Source organism: Podarcis melisellensis, assembly GCF_964234715.1.
Source record: "Podarcis melisellensis genome assembly, chromosome: 4".
Lineage (NCBI taxonomy): Eukaryota > Metazoa > Chordata > Lepidosauria > Squamata > Lacertidae > Podarcis > Podarcis melisellensis.
The window spans coordinates 44581328-44605649 of NC_138531.1; the positions used below are offsets into that span (position 1 = coordinate 44581328).

A 24322-nucleotide genomic window follows, 5' to 3' on the forward strand; every position below is an offset into this window, starting at 1 on the left:
TGTTAGTAACATCTGTGGTGATACAACAATTACTTGTGAAAGTAATTACTCATGATGGGAAATGAACAACTGTACTTATGGCCAAGGATTGCAAGTATTTATAGCAGGCCTACACAACCTGTTAGGGAATATCAAAACAGGAGCCTAGTTCCCCTTTATCACATACACAGCCCAACAAGACAATGACAATAATCCACCAACAGCATACAAATCAATATGGCTAACCTGATCCAAAACACCCACCCACTGCACTCACACATGAAAACAAAGATCACCACAGCCAATCACAAACAAACAACCACACCCTAGGCCAACCCCAATCTCTCTCACCACCAAAGGAACACGAACAGCACAAGCAACGCTGACACCAAACCCTACATACATTAAGCATAATAGAAACATTGCTGCCCAAACCCACCCCTACCCATCTTCCCTCCACCCCTTTTTTTTCTCCCTCTAATGTCTCAACAAATGAAACGGATTTGTAAAAATGTTACATGGGAAAAATACAAGAGACATTACACATACTTCTGTAAAACAAGAAAATCTTTAATAATAAAAACAGGGGCCTAGTAGGTTACATTGTACAAACCTGGCTTATAGAAGTAGTTTTGTAGCTAGAAGGGTACTTTTAAAAAAAATGTTATTTGATTTCAGAAAATTACCCCACACCATTTTGCAGGGCCTTGTATGCTTAAGCAAGGTGTAACACACTAAAATGTAGGCAGGGCTGTCCAACCATTTTGGATCTGGGGCAGTGTTCTACTTTGGGCTCTCAAATATCAGTGGTGTACTGTGCAATGCTAAAACTCAGCACCCTCCCACCTCTCACACTGTGATCTACAGCACTGTTGTGGTGCCCCCTGCAGCACGGCACATAGTGTGGCCAAACCGGTCGTGCTACCCTAAAACTGCCTCTGTCTTGGGGCATATTTTGAAGTCTTAAAAACTGTCATGGGCACCACAAAATACTCATGTCACTGAAGGGAAACTGACAATACTCAGAATTCTCTCTCCCCCACCAAACCAGGAAATTCACTTACCTACCCCCACCCCTCAATAAAACACAGGAAAAAGAGCAGGCAACACCCTCAACCAAAAGAAAAATCATAAAGCTGCAATTTTAAAATAGTAAATGGTAGGAGCCTTGATGGGCACCAAGGAGTATGTGAGAGAGCACTGTGGTGCCCACAGGTATTAAGCCATCATTTCAGTTCACGACCAGGGCTGGGCTTTTGTTTTGCTTCTTTGTAATTGCACTTGATTTCCAATATGGAGATGTATATAAATAGGGGGATATTACCCCCTCCCAGCTTACATTAATACTTCTTTGGCTCTACTCTTAAGACTTGCTTTTATAACATTTCCAGTGTGGTTTTATGAGTACGGTACCAAATATTTTTCTCTGCTATTCCTTGTAAGCAGGAGAACCGCCTTATACTTTCCCACCTAAGTACCGTATTTTTCGCACCATAGGGCGCACCGGACCATAGGGCGCACCCAGTTTTTTGGGGGGGAAATAAAGGGGAAAAAATTATTTCCCCCCCCAGGTGCGGGGCTGGGGCGGGGGAAGCTAGAGCTTCCCCCGACCCCAGCCCTCAAACAGGCAGCTCTCCGCAAGCAGCGGGAGCGCTCCCGCTGCTTGCGGAGAGGTCCGCGAAGCCTGGACGCGCTGAGCTCAGCGCGCCCAGGCTTCGGCATGCAGGCACCTCTCCGCAAGCAGCGGGAACGCTCCCGCTGCTTGCGGAGAGGTCCGCGAAGCCTGGACGCGCTGAGCTCAGCGCGCCCAGGCTTCGGCATGCAGGCACCTCTCCGCAAGCAGCGGGAACGCTCCCGCTGCTTGCGGAGAGGTCCGCGAAGCCTGGACGCGCTGAGCTCAGCGCGCCCAGGCTTCGGCATGCAGGCACCTCTCCGCAAGCAGCGGGAACGCTCCCGCTGCTTGCGGAGAGGTCCGCGAAGCCTGGACGCGCTGAGCTCAGCGCGCCCAGGCTTCGGCATGCAGGCACCTCTCCGCAAGCAGCGGGAACGCTCCCGCTGCTTGCGGAGAGGTCCGCGAAGCCTGGACGCGCTGAGCTCAGCGCGCCCAGGCTTCGGCATGCAGGCACCTCTCCGCAAGCAGCGGGAACGCTCCCGCTGCTTGCGGAGAGGTCCGCGAAGCCTGGACGCGCTGAGCTCAGCGCGCCCAGGCTTCGGCATGCAGGCACCTCTCCGCAAGCAGCGGGAGCCCAGCGCTGGGCTCCTGCTGCTTGCGGAGAGGTGTGCGAAGCCTGGAGAGCATGAGGGGTTGGTGCGCACCGACCCCTCTCACTCTCCAGGCTTCAGCGAAAGCCTGCATTCGCACCATAGGACGCACACACATTTCCCCTTCATTTTTGGAGGGGAAAAAGTGCGTCCTATGGTGCGAAAAATACGGTACTATATCTCAGATCTCGTTGATGATGATTCAGTTGCTTTATTCATGGAAATGACTCAACGAGACTTACAAATGACTTTTTTCCTTTGATGTTTTTCATTATTCAATGTGCACTTTATTATTATTTAGTTTTGTACAGCTTAAATGAAAGCAGCTCCCATAAAGTATTGTTTTAAAATTGCACTATTGCATTAAATGATGGCAACAATTGTGCAGAAGGCAGCAATTGTGCAGTTCTTGGCAGTAATTTCATCATTAACATTTACTCATCATATCACAAAAGTGGCTGAAGGCTCAAGTGAAATTGGGGAGCTATTGATCTAGGCTATGAATAAATACTGTAAGTTTTTTGCACCAGGTATAATAGATTGAGTTCACAAAGCAGTGCAATTTGAAGGCAACATATAATGAATGTATTACAAGCTTATTGTTAGGCTGTGCATGGGCAATTCTTATTCCGAAGACTAAAAATGCCCTTTTGGGCTGCAAAGGATAACGACATCTCTTCAGCGCTACATTTGCTAATGTTTCTGCTATGTATATAGTGTCAGGGTGCTTGATCAGATAACATCACTGATGACATGACACTAAGGAAAATGTGTATCTTGATTTGGACAGCTCTGCTACATACAGCAAAGCTCCACCATTTCAGGTATCTCTATTATTTTCCTTTAAAGGCAGGGTGTGTGTGTCCACAATTGTACAGGGAAAGATAAAGAACTGCTTTGCATGAGGCACATACGCATAATTCATCTACCATATCTAACAAATGTGACTGAAGATAGCAACAAATGCACATGCAACTATGTAGCAATTTTAGGCCAAAATCACATATTTTATAGGATTTAAACATTCCTTCTGAAGCAAGAAGTCATGTTCTATCATTGCTGCATTAAACATGACAAATAGGTTTATTTGCCATCTAATTTTTAAATTTAAATGTTTCACATTTTAGGTTTATATGTTTATTTTAAATTAAGCATGACAAATAGATTTACACACCATCTACTTTATTTCGCATAATATAAAGAAGAAAACTGCATGTGACAAATTTCCAGGCAACTTACATTCCAATTTGCTGCTTGTTGATTTAAATGCTACCTCATGAACAATTTATTCTGTGGATGCATGGAAATAGTACCAAAACAAAACTGACCTGTTTTCTTCCTCCAGGTCTGCTAGAATTCTCTCCAGTTCACCTCTTTCTTCACTCTCCAAGGAAATTAGAATTTGTGCAGGGCTTCGCGGTTGACTGAGTGGGGATTCTTGGTTCAAACTTTGGCAGTAGTGCTGGATTAACAAATGTTCATCGTCTCTAAAAATGCAAAAAAGGAAAATGATAAGAACAAGAGAAAGCAAAGCAAAGAGACCAGACCCACATTTCCATCTAGAAAACTGCCCTCCGCTTATTTTGTCCTCAAGAGTGGCAGAGAACTGTGATAACATATGTATCAAAGAGTAGCACAGAGTTTGTCTCGGCTGCTGGCAGAAACTCAGAATTCAGTGTATTAAACTGATTACAACAGAACAGTTAAGTCCCATTTTTTTTACATATTATTAGGTACCGTAATTTTCGCTCTATAGGGCACACTTTTCCCCCTTCAAAAATGAAGGGGAAATGTGTGTGCGTCCTATGGAGCGAAAATGCCATAGCCCCGCGACCCTCTCCTGGCTGGAGAGGACGTGCGGCTATGGCAGAAGCATCTATAGCCGCGCGTCACCTCTCCACCCGGGAGAGCGCGCGCGGGGCTAAAGCAGCCCCCCCACGACCCTCTCCTGGCTGGAGAGGTGACGCGCGGCTATGGCAGAAGCCTCTCCGCTGCTCCCTGACCTGCTCTTTGGGGCTGGTGGTGGGCTTCCCCCCACCAGCCCCAAAGAGCAGGTCGAAAGGAACCTGAAGCCTGGAGAGCGAGAGGGGTCGGTGCACACCGACCCCTCTCACTCTCCAGACTTCCAAGGTGCCTGAAAGCACCTAAAACGGCACCTTGTTTTAGAGCGGGAAAACAAGAGGGGGGAAATTCTCCCACTCTCTGCGCAGCGCTTCCTGCCGCTTCGCTGAAGGGGCGCTGGGCAGAGAGCGGAAGAATTTTTTTCCCCTTGTTCTCCCCACTCTAAAACAAGGTGCGTCCTATTATCCGGTGCGTCCTATGGTGCGAAAAATACGGTACATTCTGCTAAAATTTAGGCAGAAGGGGGAAAGTGGCATATCAGCAAAGTGGTCAAATCAGTTGCTTGGTGCCATCTGTCTGAGAAAAGAGGTAGATAATTTGTTATGGATGAGTATGAGCAATAGGAAATAGGTAGAATGAAATCTTCAGCTGCTGTCAAGATAATCTTATCCAAACTGAGATCCCAGGACCCCTAGCACCCCCGTTTGGGAGGTCAAGATTCCTACCTCTTGGGTCAACAATATTGTCTAGGTAGGGATGTTCTGGAGCCGCCAGCTTCCCAGTGATATTTGCCGTCTCCTATAGCCTAAATACAGAACAGCTGGCATGCACTTCACCAGAGGAGCAGTTCCTTCTTCCACTTTGAATACAGTGTAATATGATGTGATCTTGTGTATAAGTGAATTTTTCCTCACTTGTTTTCCTGTTCCTCTTCACCCCAACACTGCATACTATTCTATTCAGAAATTACAAATGTCATGTCCAGGTTTTCCTTATGCCTTCGTTTGTCCCACTGCCCTAAGGCTTTTCAACTGGCTCATAAGTGAGCCAGTATGTATGGCTGTTACTGAATCACTGCTGAAGACACCTCTGCAAGGTGACATTTATGACTGGTACCTTTTTAACACAAGTCATCTGCAACTTTAACAAATGCATGCAGAGAGAAATTCAACCTGTAAAGCATTTTGAAATCAAGAAGGAAGCAATAGTTGTTTCTGTGCAGGTGTTGGCAACTAATAACCTAGTGTCCTTCGTAATAAACTGCATATGTGTAACCAAGGTTAAGCCACTATATGCCATATGATTAAAGCATTGTCTTCGATTACAGCCAGCTCCTCTATTTTTGTTTTGCATTTGTTGTGAAAATTAGTTTAACAGAGTTTTATGCAAGGTTGTAATTTTGTGCACCTTTTATTACTAGGTTATATGAAATTTTACAGTGGCTATTTTAAAATAAAACCACAATAAAGATTAAGTTGTGGAGAAAATAACTGGTAAGACAGAAATACAACACTTATATCCATGGAGAGTTACACCTGGTCATTGTGCTTACACATCTGTGGGAATACCGCAGACAAGAGGACATAGGAAAGAGCCAAAAGTGCTGCAAAGCCAAGTGGGAACATGTATTGCTTAACCATTAGCTCGTTCATGCATAGGCACCAACTTGTGAGGGAGATGGGAAAGGGCAACATCGTGTCAGGACGGTGGAGGAGCCAGGAACATGGCGACAACATGGCTTCAATGGCCGGCAGGTCCTGCTCCTCCTGCCGCCATTGGCTGGGGCTGCTTTCCCCTCCATGGCAGGAGGAGGAGAAGGAGCTGGACATGGAAATCTCGCCATGCTTGGCTCCGTGCTTGGCCCTGACTTTTTAGAACACTGGAGGCACTCCCAAAATATGTGGGGCCCCAAAAGGGTTAGGCCCCCAGGAGTTGGAATTTCTGCATTCATGTGAACCTCTGAATTGTTTGAACAAACAAACCACTTTTGTAGCTCAACCTCAAGTGCACCTCCAAAGCCTGAAGTCTTAACTTTTGTTGTACATAGATTAAAATGTTGCTTCCATTTGGGATTTAAATTTGTCTTTATGCTTTAAGTTACTATGGCAAAGAGCAATTCATAAATAATAAAAAAACCTGGTTTTCTCCAATTTTGTGGGTAATCATTTAGAATTTGTTTTTGGAAGTGTAAGCCACACTGATAATTCAATTATAATGTTTAATATTTTTAAAGGGCTTTTCAGGAAAAACTAAAAGCATTGCTTTGTTTAGTGGTAGAGAGTAGCATAGCAGCAGCAAATGCTCTGCCTTTGTCCCTATGCGTGTTCACTGACACCAGGACAGAATGCCCTGCAGATGTCTGATTAGGAACACCCGAGTATCTCTTATGTATCTACGTTTTAGCACCAAGATTGATAGTCAATGGTCACTGCATAACAGGCCCATTTCCAAAGCCCATTTTGGGGGCCTAATGCGGCCCGCTGTTCAATCTAATCTGGCCCCTGAGGCAGTTTAATCTTCTGGGGTAAAATCCTAAAAAAAACCCCCAACAACTTCAATTCTAAAAAAAGGTCAACAACTTTGGTTGGCCCTTTGGTCAGCCCTTCACTTCATCAAATCTGGGCCGCCTTGAAAAAAGTTTGGACGCCACCGGATAGTCAATTGTACCATGAGTAATGCACATTATTCTCCAGAGGAAGCAACAGAATGATTCTCACTTGCAGTTCTTTACCTATCACACTTAGTGACAATAGAACTCTGTTGGATAGAAATGTTTGCTCAAGCCCATGACTTCAACCAGGACAAAGTGTGGTGAGAATAATTGGGTTGTTGCTTATGGTGGCAATCCTGAAACAAACAATACTGAAATATGCATTCTTTATGTGATTTTTGACATTAGTTTGGCAATACTGTCTAATGTGTAGCATTGTTATGAATTTTAATTTTAAGATCTTATGACAGATCTGAAATCACATATGCAATATAAAGTTTTCCATAATTTTATAGAGATGACACACTTACATGCTCTCATTAGGAGAAATGCTATCATTCAGGTACGTCCCATTGGTGTTCTCCATTTCTGCTAGCCTACAGAGAAAAGAAAATATCATAAATATCTCTAAGTAGTCTGCCTTTAAATGTGACACAAATAACTGTAACAATCAGCACAAATGGTTCTGAAATAATAGCACCCACACCCCTGTTCTTTCCCTTGGCACTAGTTGTTAGGCTGCTCAGCAGTCATATCTAAGACTAATTGCTTTCACTATAAATGACATGTAGAAAAAGTTAAGTTTTTTGTCACTTAAAAAGATTACATTGTACTATTCTTTGCTATACACACCCACTCATGTTTCTCTCGCTGGGGCAGAAAAAACTAAATATTAGAATTTAGCTTCTACTCTGATATATATGAGATGAGTCTTCCAAATGTGTGGTATACTAATAGTGTATGATTATTTTTCAAAGCCGTCATTTTCCTCCCCTATAATATTCAGAAGCTGTATTATTAAGCTGTATCACTTTTGATACATGGACTAAAATTGACACATCCTGGACAGATATCACTATTTTGTACTACATGGTCACTGCAGGATTCCACTGAAGCATACCTCTGGAAAAAAGAATGTATAATGAAGTTCTGAGCACAAACTCAGAGTTAGATGTAAGCAAGAGCATGCTTTGGCAATTCCTGTTTTAAGTGAATTGTATGTACATTCTAAATATCATGCAGTCATTCTGCATGCAAGTTAGTTGGCAAGCTGATTAGAAGAAGTTAGTAAACATGTATACCATCCATCCTTGGAGCTTTTAATAACCCTAGCATCTTTTGTTAAAGTTTGTGTGGTGTTGGACATTATAATTCCAATATTTAATTTTTTGCATATTGCCTTGGTCCTCTTTTTGAAAAAGGTGGAGAAATATAATTAATGGTGGTGATAATTTAATAATTGTTTCAAGGAAGATTTGCCTAACAGAGATTTGTCCCCGTCTCGTACCTGCTAGCATAATGTTCAATACGTGAATGGGTATCGTCATGTGAAAGCTGAGGGGACGAAGCAGGCCTATAAGGCAGAAAACACTGATTAATCACACAAGTAATAATCCTTAGAAAGAGAAAAACCACCAAAGTTGTTATTGGCCTCACTGCATCTAAGAAACATCACACTTAAGAGTTGCAACCCATGATGCTTCCTCAACCTACCTGTAAAAAACATTTAGTGAAAATGGACTCTTTCAAAAGTTTGGGGGTTTTTCAAAACCAGACAATTGCTGTTATGTGAAGAGCTTCTTGCAAAATATTTGCTATAAACATACTTTCTTCCAGTGCTATGTTTTCTCATAAAGTCTGTTCAAGTCTGTATTTAATGTTCAGACTTTGTTTTGCTCTTTTTCTAAGCTGCATTTCCTGTCTACAATATTGGTTCCTCAAGGAGAAGACACCTGAAAATTTCCTAATTTATTCCAGCCCTCCCAATCAAGGGCTCCTCCAAACAGATAAAAGGGAAGGTGATGAGGTCCTTGCCTTGAGTACCTTCCCAGAAAGATGAAGGGTGAGAGCTCAATGCGGGTGGAGATGAGCCTCTATCCTGAAGCTGCCCTTGCAGTTCTCTGAATCAGGTTTCAAAGCCTGACACTGCAGCAGCCTGTTCAGTGTGCTGCATATAGTGTGCTGTATATAGCAAATACGCTCAAAGGAGGATAGAAAAACCACACCAAAACGTTGTGTAAGTGCTTGGGGTGCATTTGTAATTGCCTGCTCCCCTCAATTGAAGTATTAGATCTGTGTACCAGTATTAGGAACACTAATGCTTCTGAATCCATTACTATTCAAGCATGAACAAATATTCTGCCATCGCTGGCGCCACATCCATGGGGATTCTTTGCAAGAGCAGGCTCAGTATTGTTTGATTCTCAAGCCAAAATCCAGTTGGGGTAAAGATCCTTCATAATGTCGCTGAATAGCTTCAGGTGAATATTCCCCACCCCCCGGGGTTTGCAGTGCTGCTATTGAGTTCTGTTTGCCATTCCTATGATGAATTAATCTATCATTAGACTTTTTTTCCTTTTAACCAGGTGTGTAAATGACCTCTGCTGAAGTATTGGCATTGTTTTAAAAATATTGTTGGCCTGCAGTATGTTTAGTATTGGAAAATTGTGCATTTCGGGGTAGTCTCAGGTTTTATTAAGAGACTGAGAAAATTTATTCTCACTTTAGTTTTATATGGGGAACCAGCTATAGTATAAAACTATGTTTCCCAATAACAAGAAGTTGTGTTTTTTTTCCCCCAGGAGAAGTGATAGACCTATTCTCAGCCATCGCAAATTTCCTTACACAAAAGTTTGACATGCAATTTAACATAGTTCTTTCAGATCTCACCACTGCATTGTATGAGATAACTTTGTAATATAGACCAGGTCATTTTTAAAAATATTGCTTGGTAGTATTTTAATAGCAACACTTCATGCATTTTACTGCTCTGACACATCACATGTGTTTTTTTTTAACTGTCAGAACTCAGTTGCATCAAACAATGCCTCTTTTTCTCATAAGTTAAATTGCCTGTTTAATGTAAGTATTTGTTATTCCCTCTCTACATAAATTTCATAGCTTTAGGAGAAAGCAGACAAGACACTTTAGAACCGGACTAAAGCATGAAGAGACAGAATCAAAACTGTTTTACAAAATTATAAATAAGCATATTTTACTTCTAGGGCAACTTTTCTTATTTTATATGTAAGCAAATACAGGTTTACAAATTCTGCAAGAGTAGGCCTTAGGAGGGCACTGAAAATTTTTGATGCTTACTGCAAATCAAATTTTCTTACAATTAATCATGCCAAGTCCAAAGTTTTAATTTTCACCAAGAGTCGAAAAACCTATAATTGGAGAATAGACGGAAAAGCCATCGACCAAGTCTTTAAATTTCAATACTTGGGAGTCCTTCTCCAACACAACATGGGCTGGAAGGTCCATCTGGCATATGTTTTAAATAGAGCTAAAGCCCTTTCCTTTGCGCTACTGTGTTTTTTCTTTTCAGATGGGGCTTTCCATATTCCATCAGTGTTAAAAGTTTTCAAGGCAAAGGTGATTGCAACAATAGCATATGCAATCCCAATATGGGGGTCCTTTGTTAATCTAACCCAATTGGAGGTAATCCAAAACCAGCTGCTAAGAAGGTTGCTAAAATTACCCAGGTGTGTAGGCAATACTGCTATACATCTCGAACTAAATGTTACATCTCTAGAAACCTCATTATGGAAATGCATCCTCTGTTACTGGTTGGCATTATGGCACAAACTTCCAAATCTCCACTTGATACAGTGTCTCTGGAGAGACGACTTCCCTAGCCCTTGGGCAAAAATAATACATGGGAAACTTGTGTCCTTAGGGCTATCTCCATCTGAACTACTAAAATTGGATTTAATTTCTGCCAAGAGAATTATAACTCACAAATTAGAGGAGATGGATTTACAATTTAATATTGCGACAGGTGGTGGCACCTGTTCGCCGATAAACCTTGGCTTAACACCACCAACGAAGCTTCCATCTTATTTAACTACCTTATCTGTGGTGATGCACAGGTACGCCTTTTATAAAGGCTAGATTCAATGTTTTCCCATCAAATGTGTTGGGTAACAGACTCTCCAACGGACAGATCTCACTCCTCTGTGACTGTAAAAGTGGATCTACAGAATCGTTATATCATATAATCTTCTGTTGTCCTATACATTCGGCTTCACGGTCCAAGTTTCTGGCCCCATATTTATCGAGAATAGCTGACAGACCTCAGGAAGCCCAAATAATATACTTATTAATCGACGAAGACTCAAGTAGATCCCTTGCAGTCGCTAGATACCTGATTAATGTCTTATTTCATAAGAGGAGAAATGGATCACTGTATGACTCTGACAGCTTAGCCAAACTTAAGAACCATCAATAAGTGCCAGAACTAAGACGCATATCCCCCAAAATCTGAGGGATTTGAATTGCGGTCGACATAGAGGGAGCTTATTGTGTATAGTTTACTTAATTGAAGTAAAATTGGTTTTATAGGGGTGTTTTAACTTGGAACTGTTTAAATTGTATTGTTTATGGATAAATTTTGATGTATTGTTTTTAGATATGGGCCAATGGCCGTAATAAACCAATCAATCAATCAATCAATCAATCAATGGGAGTAGCTTCCATTTGGAAATCAGTAATAGTAAGTTTTGTACAGTGTTAAGTAAAGTATGTTTTATTGCCTAATTCAGTCTCCTTTAATATCATTTTTATAAAAAATTGAAGCAGCAGATACTCTATTGTAAAATTGAAGCAGCAGATACTCTATTGTAAAACAGTGAATCAAAAACAAAGCTTGGTGTTTGAACTTCTGAAAAAGCTGTACACAAGTATATGAATAGTACTGAATTCCAAGCAATTAAATAAGGAGGATTATATGCTTCAGTGAACATTATTTCTTCATGTTGTAGGTGAAGCTTTAAAAAAAAAAGTTTCCCCCCTACATTTTCAATAATGCAACAAGGAGAAGAGACAGAACAGGAAGAGATAGAACTGATTGGGGTAGATAAAGAGTCTCATAAGAAATGCTTCAATCTGGTTTGGGGGATTCTCTCCATCCTACAGCTCATCCCTGACACATCATTGATTTAACAATGAAGTGTGGACATTTAGGCAAGGGAAGCCCTAGCACTAGAGAAAGATCCAAACAGAAACAAGTGCCTCAGTAGATATGAAGATCTGGTAAAGATTTGCTGGACACACACTGACTGTAGCATAAATTCCTATCCATCACTTGGGAAAGTGATGAAAATGTGGAATGGGTAATAATTTTGCTTAAAGTTATTGAACTACAACAAAGTTCAAAGCCAAAGATAAGATTTAGATCAGCAGAAACAGAAGAAAAGCCTCATTATTTATTAACTGGTACACTGGATTCCTCAGCTCCAGAATGTGAATAGTGTGTTGTTGTTTTTATCACAAATGGTCACAGAACAGTGGTTTCTAAAATTGCCTTTGAGAAAAGATTATGTGCTGTCTTTAAAAACTTGCAAATCACTGTAAGCCAAACTTATTGGTACAGTAAACCAGATTATAAATATAAACTAAATAACAGATATATTATAAATACTTTCTCAAACAGTTGAAGTTGTTGAATCTTACTGGATGTCAGCATAGTAGTTAAAGCAGCTACTACTAAAAACACCAATTTAGAAGATTTATAATACAAAAAACAGTAACCACTTAATCAGTTGCTTGTACAACAGGTTTAAAAAATGTACTGTAGAAAGGCTCACCTGTTGTATGTGCTTTCAGAACACCAAAAACTATCAAACTGAACTATGCCCAAGCAGAAAAAGAAACATCAGCAATAGTATTTGGATATATAATATCCCACAACTTCATCTGTGTAAAAACAGTAGTTGTTGGAACAGATTTAAAAAACCAGTGAAGGCAGTTTATAAGGCACGTCTAAGAATCAAAAGATGACTTAAGAGTGCAGAAATCTCAGTTGCTGATACTCTAGCCAGAGTGTATATCTGAAGAAAGGAGAACCAGTGTCACAGATTAAACACTGCTATTTTTCATTCTGAAACTAAAGGAGTTTCACTAGTGATTGTACATATTAAGAATTCTGCTGTTCCTTTAGAAACCTTTTTCTGGAATGGCCAGAAAGAAATGTCTGATGATATTTGTATTTACTAGAACTAGATGAAGGAATTAAATGGACATAATATTCATTATTAAGGAATCATAAAACAAGACCTAAGGATAGAAATACTGAATGCCATACAAGAAAATCATCAGGGAATTGAACAATGCAAATCAGGGTTTCACAAGCTATTTCGTGGCCAACCATGTGCCATCAAATTGTAGACTTGACACAGTTATGTACTGGATGTTAAACTGACAGAAATAAAAGCCAGAAGGAACCTGTGTCATCTCAGGAAATTCCACAAAAGAAACAAGGTACTGAGATGCCTCTGACTACAAAGAGAGGTAGTTTGATATGGACATTTTAATTTAAAAGGAGAGATACAATAATAGTAGAAATCAAGGGTAAGCCAACTTTTAGTTCAGAATGAATCCACTGAAATCTATTTTAAACTGATGCCTCCAGCTCATTTTCTCGTCTATCCTGCTAACTGCAAATAAATAGTTTGTTCATAGTTTTAAATCAAAGTCCCTGCGCAGTGCATGTGAAAACAATGACTGGCTGGATGCAGACAGCAGGCCAGGTGCCATTCGCCCAATATTTTTTTTTTATGTTTTGTTGTGTAAAAAATAATGAAGTTTAATTATGTCTTCATAGGCATATACTGTAACTGTCATATACAGTAACTGTCAAAAATTATGTTGCGCGGATTTTAATGAAAATGCTGTGAGGCTCTCATATTTTTGCTCCCCATCCTCGAGTGAGAATAACAAGTGATCAGCCTTCCTCCCCTGGGCTAGTCCTATGATGAAGCAGAGTGAAGAAACTGCCTTAGCCAACAGATGCTGAGGTAGGGGAAGTGGCCAGAACGATGAGTACCGTGTGGCGTGCCTTGAACCTGCTGCCCTCAAGTGATCCCAGCTCCCTCCCCAGTTCCAACGTTTGAAGAAAATCTAAGGAGTGTTTGGCTACTTAAATGTTGAGGTGCCTGAAGTGCCTTGCCTAACAGTGACTGAACCTGTGACCCTTTCCTATAAGGAAGGGGCGGGGTTGCTGCTGGAGCAGTGCAAAGCCAGGCCCTGGTGACCACAGGTGTTGGTTTGACTAGAAAGGCCAGCCAAAAATAATGTCACCACTAAAAATGTAAGCTATTCCTAATTCACTTGTAGTTGAGTATCCAATAGAAAACAGGTCACAGACCTAGCAGTAGGTGTTTACTGGCATTTAGTCTGCACAGCTCTTCAAATACATGCAGCAAAAACCAGGATGCTCATTCATTAATATTATATGCTGCAATCCTAGACAATTTATCTGGGAGTAAGCCCACTGAATTCAACAGAACTTACTTTAGTGGGACATTTATAGGATTGCTTTCTAAGAGAATGCAGTTAGTCTTTACAACAGTATGCTCCAAATATATACAGTGAATTAATTGTAGTTTTAGAGCTGCTTATTTTAGTAATCACTTTTTGCAAGGAAAGGGCAGAAGCCCTTTAGTAGTGTTCATAGACTAATTTTAGGCTTCCTCCTTCACTAATATTTAGCAGACATATGAATTAAGTAGCACAAACAAATAATTAAGACCAATCTTAAAGTTATGTTAGCATCAATGTCAAGCTGATAGTTATCTAAAGTGGATAGTTATTCATATCTGCAATTACTGAACTAACTTGTCAGTGAATTCATGCGGCCTTAAATTAATAAGAGATTTCTGTTGAGAAATAATAGTATCTTGCTCCTGAAACTTCAGGCACAATTCATCCTAAATTGAATAAGGTTAATGAAAGTACCATTAAGCTTCAGTGGGAGGAATCTACACGCAGGGAACGCTCGCCACTGAAACAAAATATTGGAATATGCTTTGTGTTGGATGGATCATAACCAGACCTCTGACAATACTGAAAAATATTGTTCATTCTCAATAACACATTGTAATTGCACTTACAATATACCAGAATCTTGTGACTGCTTAGGAGGGCAGAAGCAGAACTTCTGCACAGACACTGCCCATCTACAAGCTCCTCTCCATTCATTTACACTGAAGGCAGATCCCTCCAAAACCCATAGGTGCCAATCTGGCTTCTCCACTGAAATGAATGGGAGAGCATGCACGTACCAGATAGCCAAATGTGCATTTGATCACACATACATCTGGACTAGGGCAACTGTGTGTACATAATGTTAAATAATGACCTTAAAAGTAAGATCAATGTCATACTTCCTTTCTCTCCAAAAAAAATTATAATCAAATCTCAAAGTTTCTTGTTTCCCAACCAATGATGCCTACTTTAATTCAGAAATTCAGATATTTCATGTGCATGCTTCCATATGAGGTAGGACTGTGAAACCAAACCTCTGTGATTCAGATAGAAGTTAACTTAGATTACTTCTATGATTCAGTTTTGATGGACTGTAACTTTGAATACAATCATGTATATTTAATGAAGTGCAGGAAACCTTACTGGTATACCATTCCATTGATTTGGACTAAATTTTTGTTTTAAATTTTAACCGGGTGGGGAGGAAGGAGGGAAATGGACATATGTTAAAAAACAAACTCAACAGAAATTAAAAACAAATAGTGAGAGAACGCAACAGCAGAAGCAATAGCAGCACACTTTGGCGAAAGTACTCACGCAGAATCTACTGGCCAGAAGTTGATCAGAGTAACAGGACTGCAAGACAAAAAATGAGGAGGTGAAGAGAGAGGCAGAAAAAACTTAGCAGCAAAATAATTACAGAAAGTTTAAAAGAAACCCAAAAACAGGAAAATCCAATAGACCAACATGAATGTCCATGGAAAGCAGCCAAAAATATGCAAAATAAAAAATTAAAGAGAAGGAGAGAGATAACAAGCTGTAGTGCAATTGCTATTAAATCATGTAATTATTAACTAGCAGATGATAGGGAAAGAAAAACTCAAGACATAATTTTTGTGTCATCATCTCTATGGGAAGAAATATGGAAAAATGTGGGAAGTTTCCAGTATAAATTTAAAATTAAGCAAAATTAATAATTCATAGAATCACAGAGTTAGAAAGGACCAAGAGGGCAATTTAGTCCAACGCCTTGCAATGCAGGATTTTTTTGCCCAATGTGGGACTCAAATTCACAACCCTGAAAATAAGTCTCGTGCTCTACTGACGGTTCTATATCTGATAAAAGTATTCTTCATATCAAGAGAAAGTGAATGAATGTTGACTTCTGCTTATCAGGGATGGAGAATCTGTGGGCCCCCAGATGTTGCTGGACTCCAACCCCTATCAACCCAATGATGAAAGGTGTTGTCCAGCAACATCTGGAGGGCCACAAAATGACAACCACTTTAAATACCTTCAAAATGACAACTACTTTAAACTCTTTCAATGCAATCAATAAGCTCACAGGCATTTTTCTTTTACTAGTTCAAGTTTAACTTATAGCAATTGAAACATCAGCTTGTATATTACTTTCAACCAAAATAAACAAAAATGAAAGAAATGAAAGTGGCGTTATGCAGTTAGGAAGTAAAGGGATCAGGTGCCAACTGGGCAGCTCAGAGAACTTAACAAATGAAAAAATTATTTATCTGCTTCACTCACGTTTCCATGTTGTCTCCCTCCAACACTGTTTGCACAGGCAGGTAGCCCATTCTTGGGTGTTTTGCAAAGTATCTTTTTGTTCGGAATTTGTTTTTCAGTACCTTGGCGAAGTCACGAACATCTTCTCCTGAAGTAGTCTGGAAGCAACATATTAATGGTATCACTTTACAGGAGAAATCCAAATATTTGACTGGCCTCTTCCACCAAACCACAAACATTTTACCATTATGCATTAGAAGTGCATGACAACTTACTTCAGGAGCATGATTTGCTTCCCATGATCTAGCGATTTGCAATATATCAGCAAATTTGTTCAAAAAAATGTATTCATGAACATGAGGCTGTTAATGTACACATTAAATATTTACAAAAAACAAGTTTGCCAGGTCTGTGATAACCCATAATTTTGTATGTGGCATGTACCAACACAGCAAAATAGGTAGTACAGGAGGTTGCTGTGTCACAGTAGGAACAGAATAGAAAAGCAGTAAGAGAATAATCTCCATTTTTATAGTGAAACTGTATTCTCGTAATGTTCAATAATATGCACCCCATAATCAAATATATTCTTTAGCAGATTTTTATTTTTATATTGACCTTACATTACATTCGTTTTTAAGGAAGATTTTGTTCATTTGCTAGGAAGAAGCAAGTAAAACAGTCGGCTTTATTATATAATCCAATTCTCTCGAGTTACAATTAGAAGAAAGTGCTAATGCACATTATGACTTTGAAGATTAACAATTTTCCCCTTCAGTTTGAAAAACAACAACCCAACAACACCAGTTGTTCCGACATGTTTTCACTACACCCTTCCTTGGATATGTATATCAGTACAATCATTATCTTAAGCCTAGGTGGAAAGAGATAGATGGAATAAAGCACTTGAGAACTTTGATTAAAAGCTGGCATATACTACTGATTTTTATTTATTGGCCACATTTGGATGAATTTCTCTTGAATTCATAAGCTGAGATACACATAAGCCTTTTGCCTGTGCGCACAGTCCTGTTATGACAAGCCTCAATAAACTAGGAATTCTTTAATGAACCATAGTTTCCTCTTTTGGCCAACCTTGGAAAAGTATGGATTTAGTTGTTACGACACAGCAATATATAAATAATAACTAGCAACTTCCAATTATTCTTTATTCCTGTTATTTTCGCTGGATATAGCAAGATATTCATTCTTCAAAAAACAGTTTTGTGAGGGATGATTTAATTTAAAAAGGAATACTGCACAATGCCTCCACTGTCTTACACAAACAATTGATTTCCCCTCCTCTTTCCAGAATTTGTATTAGGAAACACTGATGTCACTTACCGGTGTGCAATATTCTACCATTGGGTAGTGCATCTTATGACCTTTTGCAACTCGCCCAGAAAAGAAGCAGCTTTGGCAGATGTCATAATTAAAGTGCTTTAAACTTCTGTACCTGGAGAAGAAGAAAATACAAATTCAGCACTCGTGCACCAAATTTTGTTTTGGGTGTAAAGTAGGAGAGTGGCTACACTCAGACTTAAGAACTCCCCTCCTGGAGAAGTTAGACTGGCTCCCTCCTCGTCCTTCCAGCAGAAGGTAAAGACCTTATTTCAACAAACTTTTAGGAACTGGCTGTTTTTTAGGAAAGGGCTGGTGCTGGGATGTTGTTGTTGTTGTTAATTTATTATTATCTGTATTTTTACTTGATTTTTAAAATATTGTTAATTCTGTCCTTTCTCAGCTGAGGCTGGTAAATTCGCTGCAGTCTCTCCTAAATAGAGACAGTCTAGCCACAGACCAACAATGGTAATAGTAGGGGAAATGTTAGATTTGGTAATGTGAATCCATATTCCGTAGTCTACAGATTATCACATAAGAATACAGTAATTAAATGCAGCAAGCAACCTTTTATCCTGTTGGTTGCTTGCAAGAATTATGAGGTGTCATATAAGTTAAATAAATGCTTACTTTTTATTTTTACATTCTTTTATTTAACCACCCAGTACATTATATTAAATAGAAGTACCAGCAAGAAGGGAGTGCTCTTGATTTCATGTGATGCAGCACACTCATAGTAATCTATCTGAGCTTTACACAATAATTCCAAAATGCTCCTTGTCAAGAGCTCAGTGGTAAGACAATGTTAAGATTGAAACATGCAGGGACCATACAAAACTGTTATTAGGGGCAAAGGTGATAAAACAAGTCTAAGCATAACTGAAAATAATATTTATTTAACAGCTAAGTAGATTCCTAACAGGTATACCAATCCATAGTTATTTTGCAAGATGTTGGCTTAGATTCATTGCTATAGTAAGCACACTGTTGAGATCCAGGTCTCTAAGCATATCAACAGAATTTCCATATTCGGGGTTGACATGTCTCTTAAGGAGACTATAGACTGAGCAGATTAATTTTTTAAAATGACATTACACAATGGTTTTTCCCAGCAGGATTTTATTTCATTTATGTTAACCAACTTCTTCTAGGAACATTTTTGTATCCAGCAAGTTATCAACTGCACGTTTACAAAAATGTTCATGTCTTGCTTGTGGGCTTTCGATAGGTATCTAGTTGGTGACTGGGGGAGCAAAGTGCTGAGTAAGATCAATGCTTGGTCTGATCCAGGTTGGTTCTTCTAATGGTCTTAGGTATCCAAACAGCATGATTACTTTTACAGAACAGAAGGAATATTAAACAAGCATTTCTGTTAAGGAGGCTGCCTTTAGGAGATGAGGAAATTAATACACAGTGCCTTCTCTGCACACCCATATTATGTGCTGGAGGGAAGGATTCAGTGCTCATATATGACCTCTACAAAGAGTAGTAATTGATGATGCATTTAGTTCATCTGGTAAAAATCAGCAATATAACACTGTACCTGAATCCAATTATTGGACACTCCTTACAGATGTTGCACTTGGCTTGGTGTTTGGCAGTTTCAGCAGCAGCCACCCTATGTAAAACTGGCAGCCATACCATGGACTGTGGTTCAAGTCTCATCCAATCCAGAAAAAGGGCTGCCTCAATTTCAGGCTTGTTATTGGCCTATGAGAGAAAGGAGATTACATTACAGGACACAGGGAAAACGTTCGTTTTACAAGTAATTTGCCCCTTTCCAACCAAGTATATTTCCCTTCATCTAATTTTCAGATGGTGACACATTTCTTCCATCCACCCCTGCACGTATATCTATATATTCCTCTTCCCTCCCTTTATAACTAACTAAACCAACCAACCAACCATAAATGTGCGTGGGGGGCATTTGTAAGGGAGAACTGGCAGGTGAAAAGAGGATCTACTAGAACCCTTCCGATATCCATGAATTCTTCCATGGAAATCTTCCATCAACTGGGATTATTTTTGTTTTCTTTGAACCCTGATGGGGGAGGAGCAACAGCTAAAAACAGCATAGGGAAGCATTTGCAGGGAAAATCAGATGACACTCTCCCTTCTTTAAATTCATCCCTATAATGTTCCAGGAAATAAAACATTGGTTTTGAAACACATTTTCTGTCAGGATGTGAAGCTTTGTCCTTCATCAGACATAAGGTATTTTGCATAGGTATATTTTGTAAACCTGCATCAAGAGATGAGTTTTTGTCTTCCATCATGTATTCCTATGCCCCCCCCCAATGATATCACTGTTCTCAGTTTCTAAGGTCAGTTGCAAACTAATACAGACTTTACTGTTGCCCTTGAAACCAACTTTTAGCTCTTTTTTCTTGATGCTAAATGAAATAGCTCATTGTGTCCTTAACATTTTCTCCTTCCACTTAAATCTCAGCATAGACATGCATCTAGGATCAGTGTCTTCTTTTCTGAATTATTCTGAAGAGTATATAAGGACTACTTAATTCTCTTTCTCCTGTTTCAGTAATAAATATCATTTTGCAAACCAATTCCATTTCTTCCCCCTTACTAATACATTTATAACCTCATTTGCAACCTATACATGCCATCTGGGTTTCCTTTACTTTCAGAAAGTCTTTCTTCTTTAGTCACTATCCATCCACCTTAAGCTTAATTTCATCAAGGAAGAATACTAATTAAATACTTTAGGGCTTCTCTCTCACTCCCGAAAAGCCCTCAGAATTATTTTAGCTTCTTAATAGCCATCTATGTCCAGCCATAAGTATACACTGTCTTCTCTATCATACTTATTTTTTAAGCCCTCAGATCAAATAAATGTAAATTGTGACACATTTCTAAGTTGAAACCTACTGACTACTTGATCCGAAATAAGACTGGTGAAGTTAACACTCCCAAAGCAAGCAGATAATAATGCTGACTTGTCAAGGAGTTCAAATAATTTTATTTGCAAAAATAATAGTAAATATCTACAGTCTTTTAAGACAGAAGATATGACAAAGAGCAGTGATCACACACGTGCTATAAAGTTCTATCTTTCTGCCAATAATTGTAAACATAAAATGAAATAGAACTGTGATAAGAAAATAATGGATGCCATAAACTGTGACCTAAAACAGTACATTAATCTGACTGAAGAAAGGATTTTTTGGTTGCTATTACTTGTTATATATGCTAATTCAGTAAACTTTTCTGAAAGGTGCACAGATAGTAAATTTTACAAAGACAATTTAAATATCGATGAGGTTTATGCATTGCCATGGGCACACAAGGGTAGAGACATCACATCTCTCTCAGGGACTATTTGCACAATACCACATCTGTCTGAGTAAGCATCCAGCCATTTGTCCATAGCCATCTCTTAATTATCCCTGCATGGTTCTATGTCTGTTTGCAAATAGCAATATGGGGACAGAGGGACAAGGGGGAGAGATTAGAATTTAAACAGAACAAAGTGAAAATCTATAAGGGGCAGTATTGCAGATAGGTCATAACTATTGTAAAATGGGAGGCACATATATACAATTCACTGAGGAATACTTTGCTTTTATTTTTTTTAATGTTGTACTGTATTAATTTTAATTTAGATATTTGAATACTTGCACATATTTGACTATTTCAAAACTTTGCAGAAAGCCAAACAAATTTACTGAGGACTCGTGTGTGTGTGTGTTTCTGCAAAAACAACAACAACTAGAATGCTTTTGATTAGGCAATTCTAGTGGGTGAGCTATCTGTTTATTGCCATGTGAAGATTTACTTTAGAAATTTGTGCTGTTACTAGCTAGATAATGATCTTCAATAAGCTGCTCTGGTCATTTGAGTTCACCTTATGCACACACACACATACACAAACAAGCCTTTTACATGCCATTTCTGGAATGAAAAAGATGGATTCTGTACTGAAATGCTGCAGTGTGTCAACTGTAGACAGAATAAGAATGAACAGCTCAAAGCATTCACCTCTCCATTTGCAGATGCTTTTAGTTTACACGGGAATACAGTGAATGGATGAAATGGCTCCTGTCATATGCAAAGATATGTTTCAGTTCTCCAGCTTCTGCACATCTATTTTAATTTTGTTGGCTGCTATCAGTTTTGACAGTTGTCTATCTGATCACTACATCTATGCTATCTACAATATCCTCTGTTGGAGATTAACTGCATTAAACTGCACCAAAACTAGTACTGAAGTATATTACATGAAGATTTAAAGCCATATTGAGAAAAGCTTGTCAGGGTCAGACAGTAAAGGACAGATAGTTCTTGACTGTTCCCTGAGCTGCTGTTACAATTTCTTTAATCATCTCTAAATCCAGCCAGAGAGTAACCAAGGGTTTTACATAAGGGAAGAATCTACAACAAAAGCAAACTGTGAAGATTTCCTCCCCCCTCTGTTAAGATATTTCTGTGCAACTGCCACAATAAAACTGTAAATCATAGAACAAAGTTAACAGTGCATTTCCTAGTTTGCAAATAACAATTTGTTACATCTAATATTCAAATTCCTATTAAATTCTAAACATCTGTTGTTTTTTGTTGGGATTTTTTTTGCATTCATATGCCAAGAAACATTTGGAGAGGAAAGCTGGATATTCACCATTATGTTATGTAATGCTAAAAAGAAAAAACTGCCTTCTAAAAAATGTAACATATGTCTGCTTTACCTCATATTTTGTTAATTCCTGCTTTCAAGAAAATTGTATCAAATTATCTTAGTAGATTACAAAGGTTAACCATGCAACCACTCACCAAGACTGTGCTTGCCTCCATTTTTTAGCTATAAAGCCTATTCTCTTTTCTGCCCTCAATTATCTATTAGTATATTGCTCCCCCTCAAAGTTCTGGTTAATTTTCATACATTTAAACATGGATAGAGATAAGGATAACAGCATAGTTTGAAGTTTATCCTTTTTTTAGGTCCCATGGTCAACCATGAAAAAAAAGTTTATACTAATAATTTCAATCAAAAAAAAAAAAAAAAGGTAAAGGACCCCTGACAGTTAAGTCCAGTCGCGAACGACTCTGGGGTTGTGGTGCTCATCTCGCTTTACTGGCCGAGGGAGCTGACGTTTGTCCACAGACAGTTTTTCCAGGTCATGTGGCCAGCATGACTAAGCCGCTTCTGGCGAACCAGAGCAGCGCACGGAAATGCCGTTTACCTTCCCGCTGGCGCAATACCTATTTATCTACTTGCACTTTGATGTGCTTTCAAACTGCTAGGTGGGCAGGAGCTGGGACCGAGCAATGGAAGCTCACCCTATCGTGGGGATTCGAACTGCAGACCTTCCGATCGGCAAGCTCTAGGCTCTGTGGTTTAGACCACAGCTCCACCTGCGTCCCTAATTTCAATCTACATTACACTAAAACATTTACATTGGTAAAGTGCTCTTTTAAAAAAAGCAATGCCCATAGGCTTGTATCTATCTTAAATAAGGTATTGGTGTATTACTACATACAGGATAACCAAGACTTAAAAATGATAAATATTGGCAGTGTAGTAGATGCAAAGCAGACTTCCTTTCTATCTGCGAGTCCTGTCCAAATATCTATTTCTAAAACAAAGGTGAAACTGTCACACTCCTGTTACATTTTTGCTGTTGGATGTTGTTAATGTAATCATATTTATAATACTGGAATGTTTCTGTCATTTTGGGTGATGTTATATTTGCTACTTTGTTGTTTTATTATGTTATAATGAAATTGTTTTGAAGTGTTTGATCTTGAAATGTGTTCAACTTTTCTTTGTTATAAACCATTGAGCATGATTTTTTTATGGAAAAGCAGCATACAAATAAAATTATGAATGAGTCAATTGGTTCATCTAGCTAAGTATTCTGAAGCATACAAGTTTGCATTGTAAAAGGAAAACACAACATTATTGTAATAGTGAAACAACTTAATAGAATGCTGCTTCTGAGTCTAAAAATAGGGAAAAGTAGGTCTAAGGAAACCAGAAATCTGGTTAGACTGTAGCTGTGTTCAGGCAGTATTTAAAATCAGGGCCAGTGACCTGAAAAGCCTGGAATCTACCACTGAGCATGATGTAAGATAAGCCACATTTCATGAAATGTCTTTTTCACCATGTTCCACTACAGGGCTGAAAACAATCTGCACCACCTGTGTGCCAAGTTTGAACAGCATAAACACTATATTTCTCTAGAAGTCTATCTTTTAGCTGACATTCAACAGACAGGGTTCAACAGACACGAGGTATATTCCCATTCCTATATATAGTCCTCTCTTTTTATTGCACCTTTTGCCCTTAAACTGTTATCATTGCCACAGCTTTGTGTGTGTTATGGGAGGATGAAAGAAAGAGGACTAAATAAATGAATAAGCAAAGTTAAGTTCTATTTTATATTCCACATGAAGCCTCGTTTTCTCCCAAGAGCTACTCTTTGTACATCCTTTTTTAATGTTTGTAACCTAGGCGCTGCATGAGTCCTTAAGCTTGTGGAAAGAAAAATAATTTCAAAGTGGCAAAGTGTTTTTTTTAAAGCCACCTCATTCCTTACAGACAAGGAATGTACTTGAAGCAGTTGTAGCATTTTTGCTGCAGTTGAAGGGAGTATTACAAACACCAATGCTGTGAGCACATGCATGTTGACAGAAGAAGACTTCCCTCCCCCGCTACTTTCAAGG

At 39.1% G+C, this 24322-nt stretch overlaps 1 protein-coding gene and 1 long non-coding RNA gene across 24 annotated transcripts in view; one reads left to right on the forward strand and one right to left on the reverse strand.

Moving 5' to 3' along the window:
- Nucleotides 1-3725, forward strand: part of LOC309368707 — a 66127-nt gene extending 62402 nt beyond the window's left edge. For all 11 annotated transcript variants that reach the window (XR_014167866.1, XR_014167867.1, XR_014167868.1 and 8 more), the window contains one exon: nucleotides 3587-3725. This is a non-coding gene — a long non-coding RNA (uncharacterized lncRNA). The remainder of the gene's footprint in view (nucleotides 1-3586) is intronic.
- Nucleotides 1-24322, reverse strand: part of DMD (dystrophin) — a 1007479-nt gene that overhangs the window by 21119 nt on the left and 962038 nt on the right. For 10 of the 13 annotated variants that reach the window (XM_081908923.1, XM_081908930.1, XM_081908919.1 and 7 more), the window contains 7 exons: nucleotides 19188-19354; nucleotides 17648-17759; nucleotides 16325-16461; nucleotides 15380-15418; nucleotides 8082-8147; nucleotides 7105-7170; nucleotides 3570-3728 (listed from right to left, as the gene is read on the reverse strand). In XM_081908923.1, coding sequence (XP_081765049.1) covers nucleotides 3570-3728; nucleotides 7105-7170; nucleotides 8082-8147; nucleotides 15380-15418; nucleotides 16325-16461; nucleotides 17648-17759; nucleotides 19188-19354 — 746 coding nt within the window. The remainder of the gene's footprint in view (nucleotides 1-3569; nucleotides 3729-7104; nucleotides 7171-8081; nucleotides 8148-15379; nucleotides 15419-16324; nucleotides 16462-17647; nucleotides 17760-19187; nucleotides 19355-24322) is intronic. The other 3 variants (XM_081908926.1, XM_081908928.1, XM_081908924.1) reach the window with 2 other exon arrangements.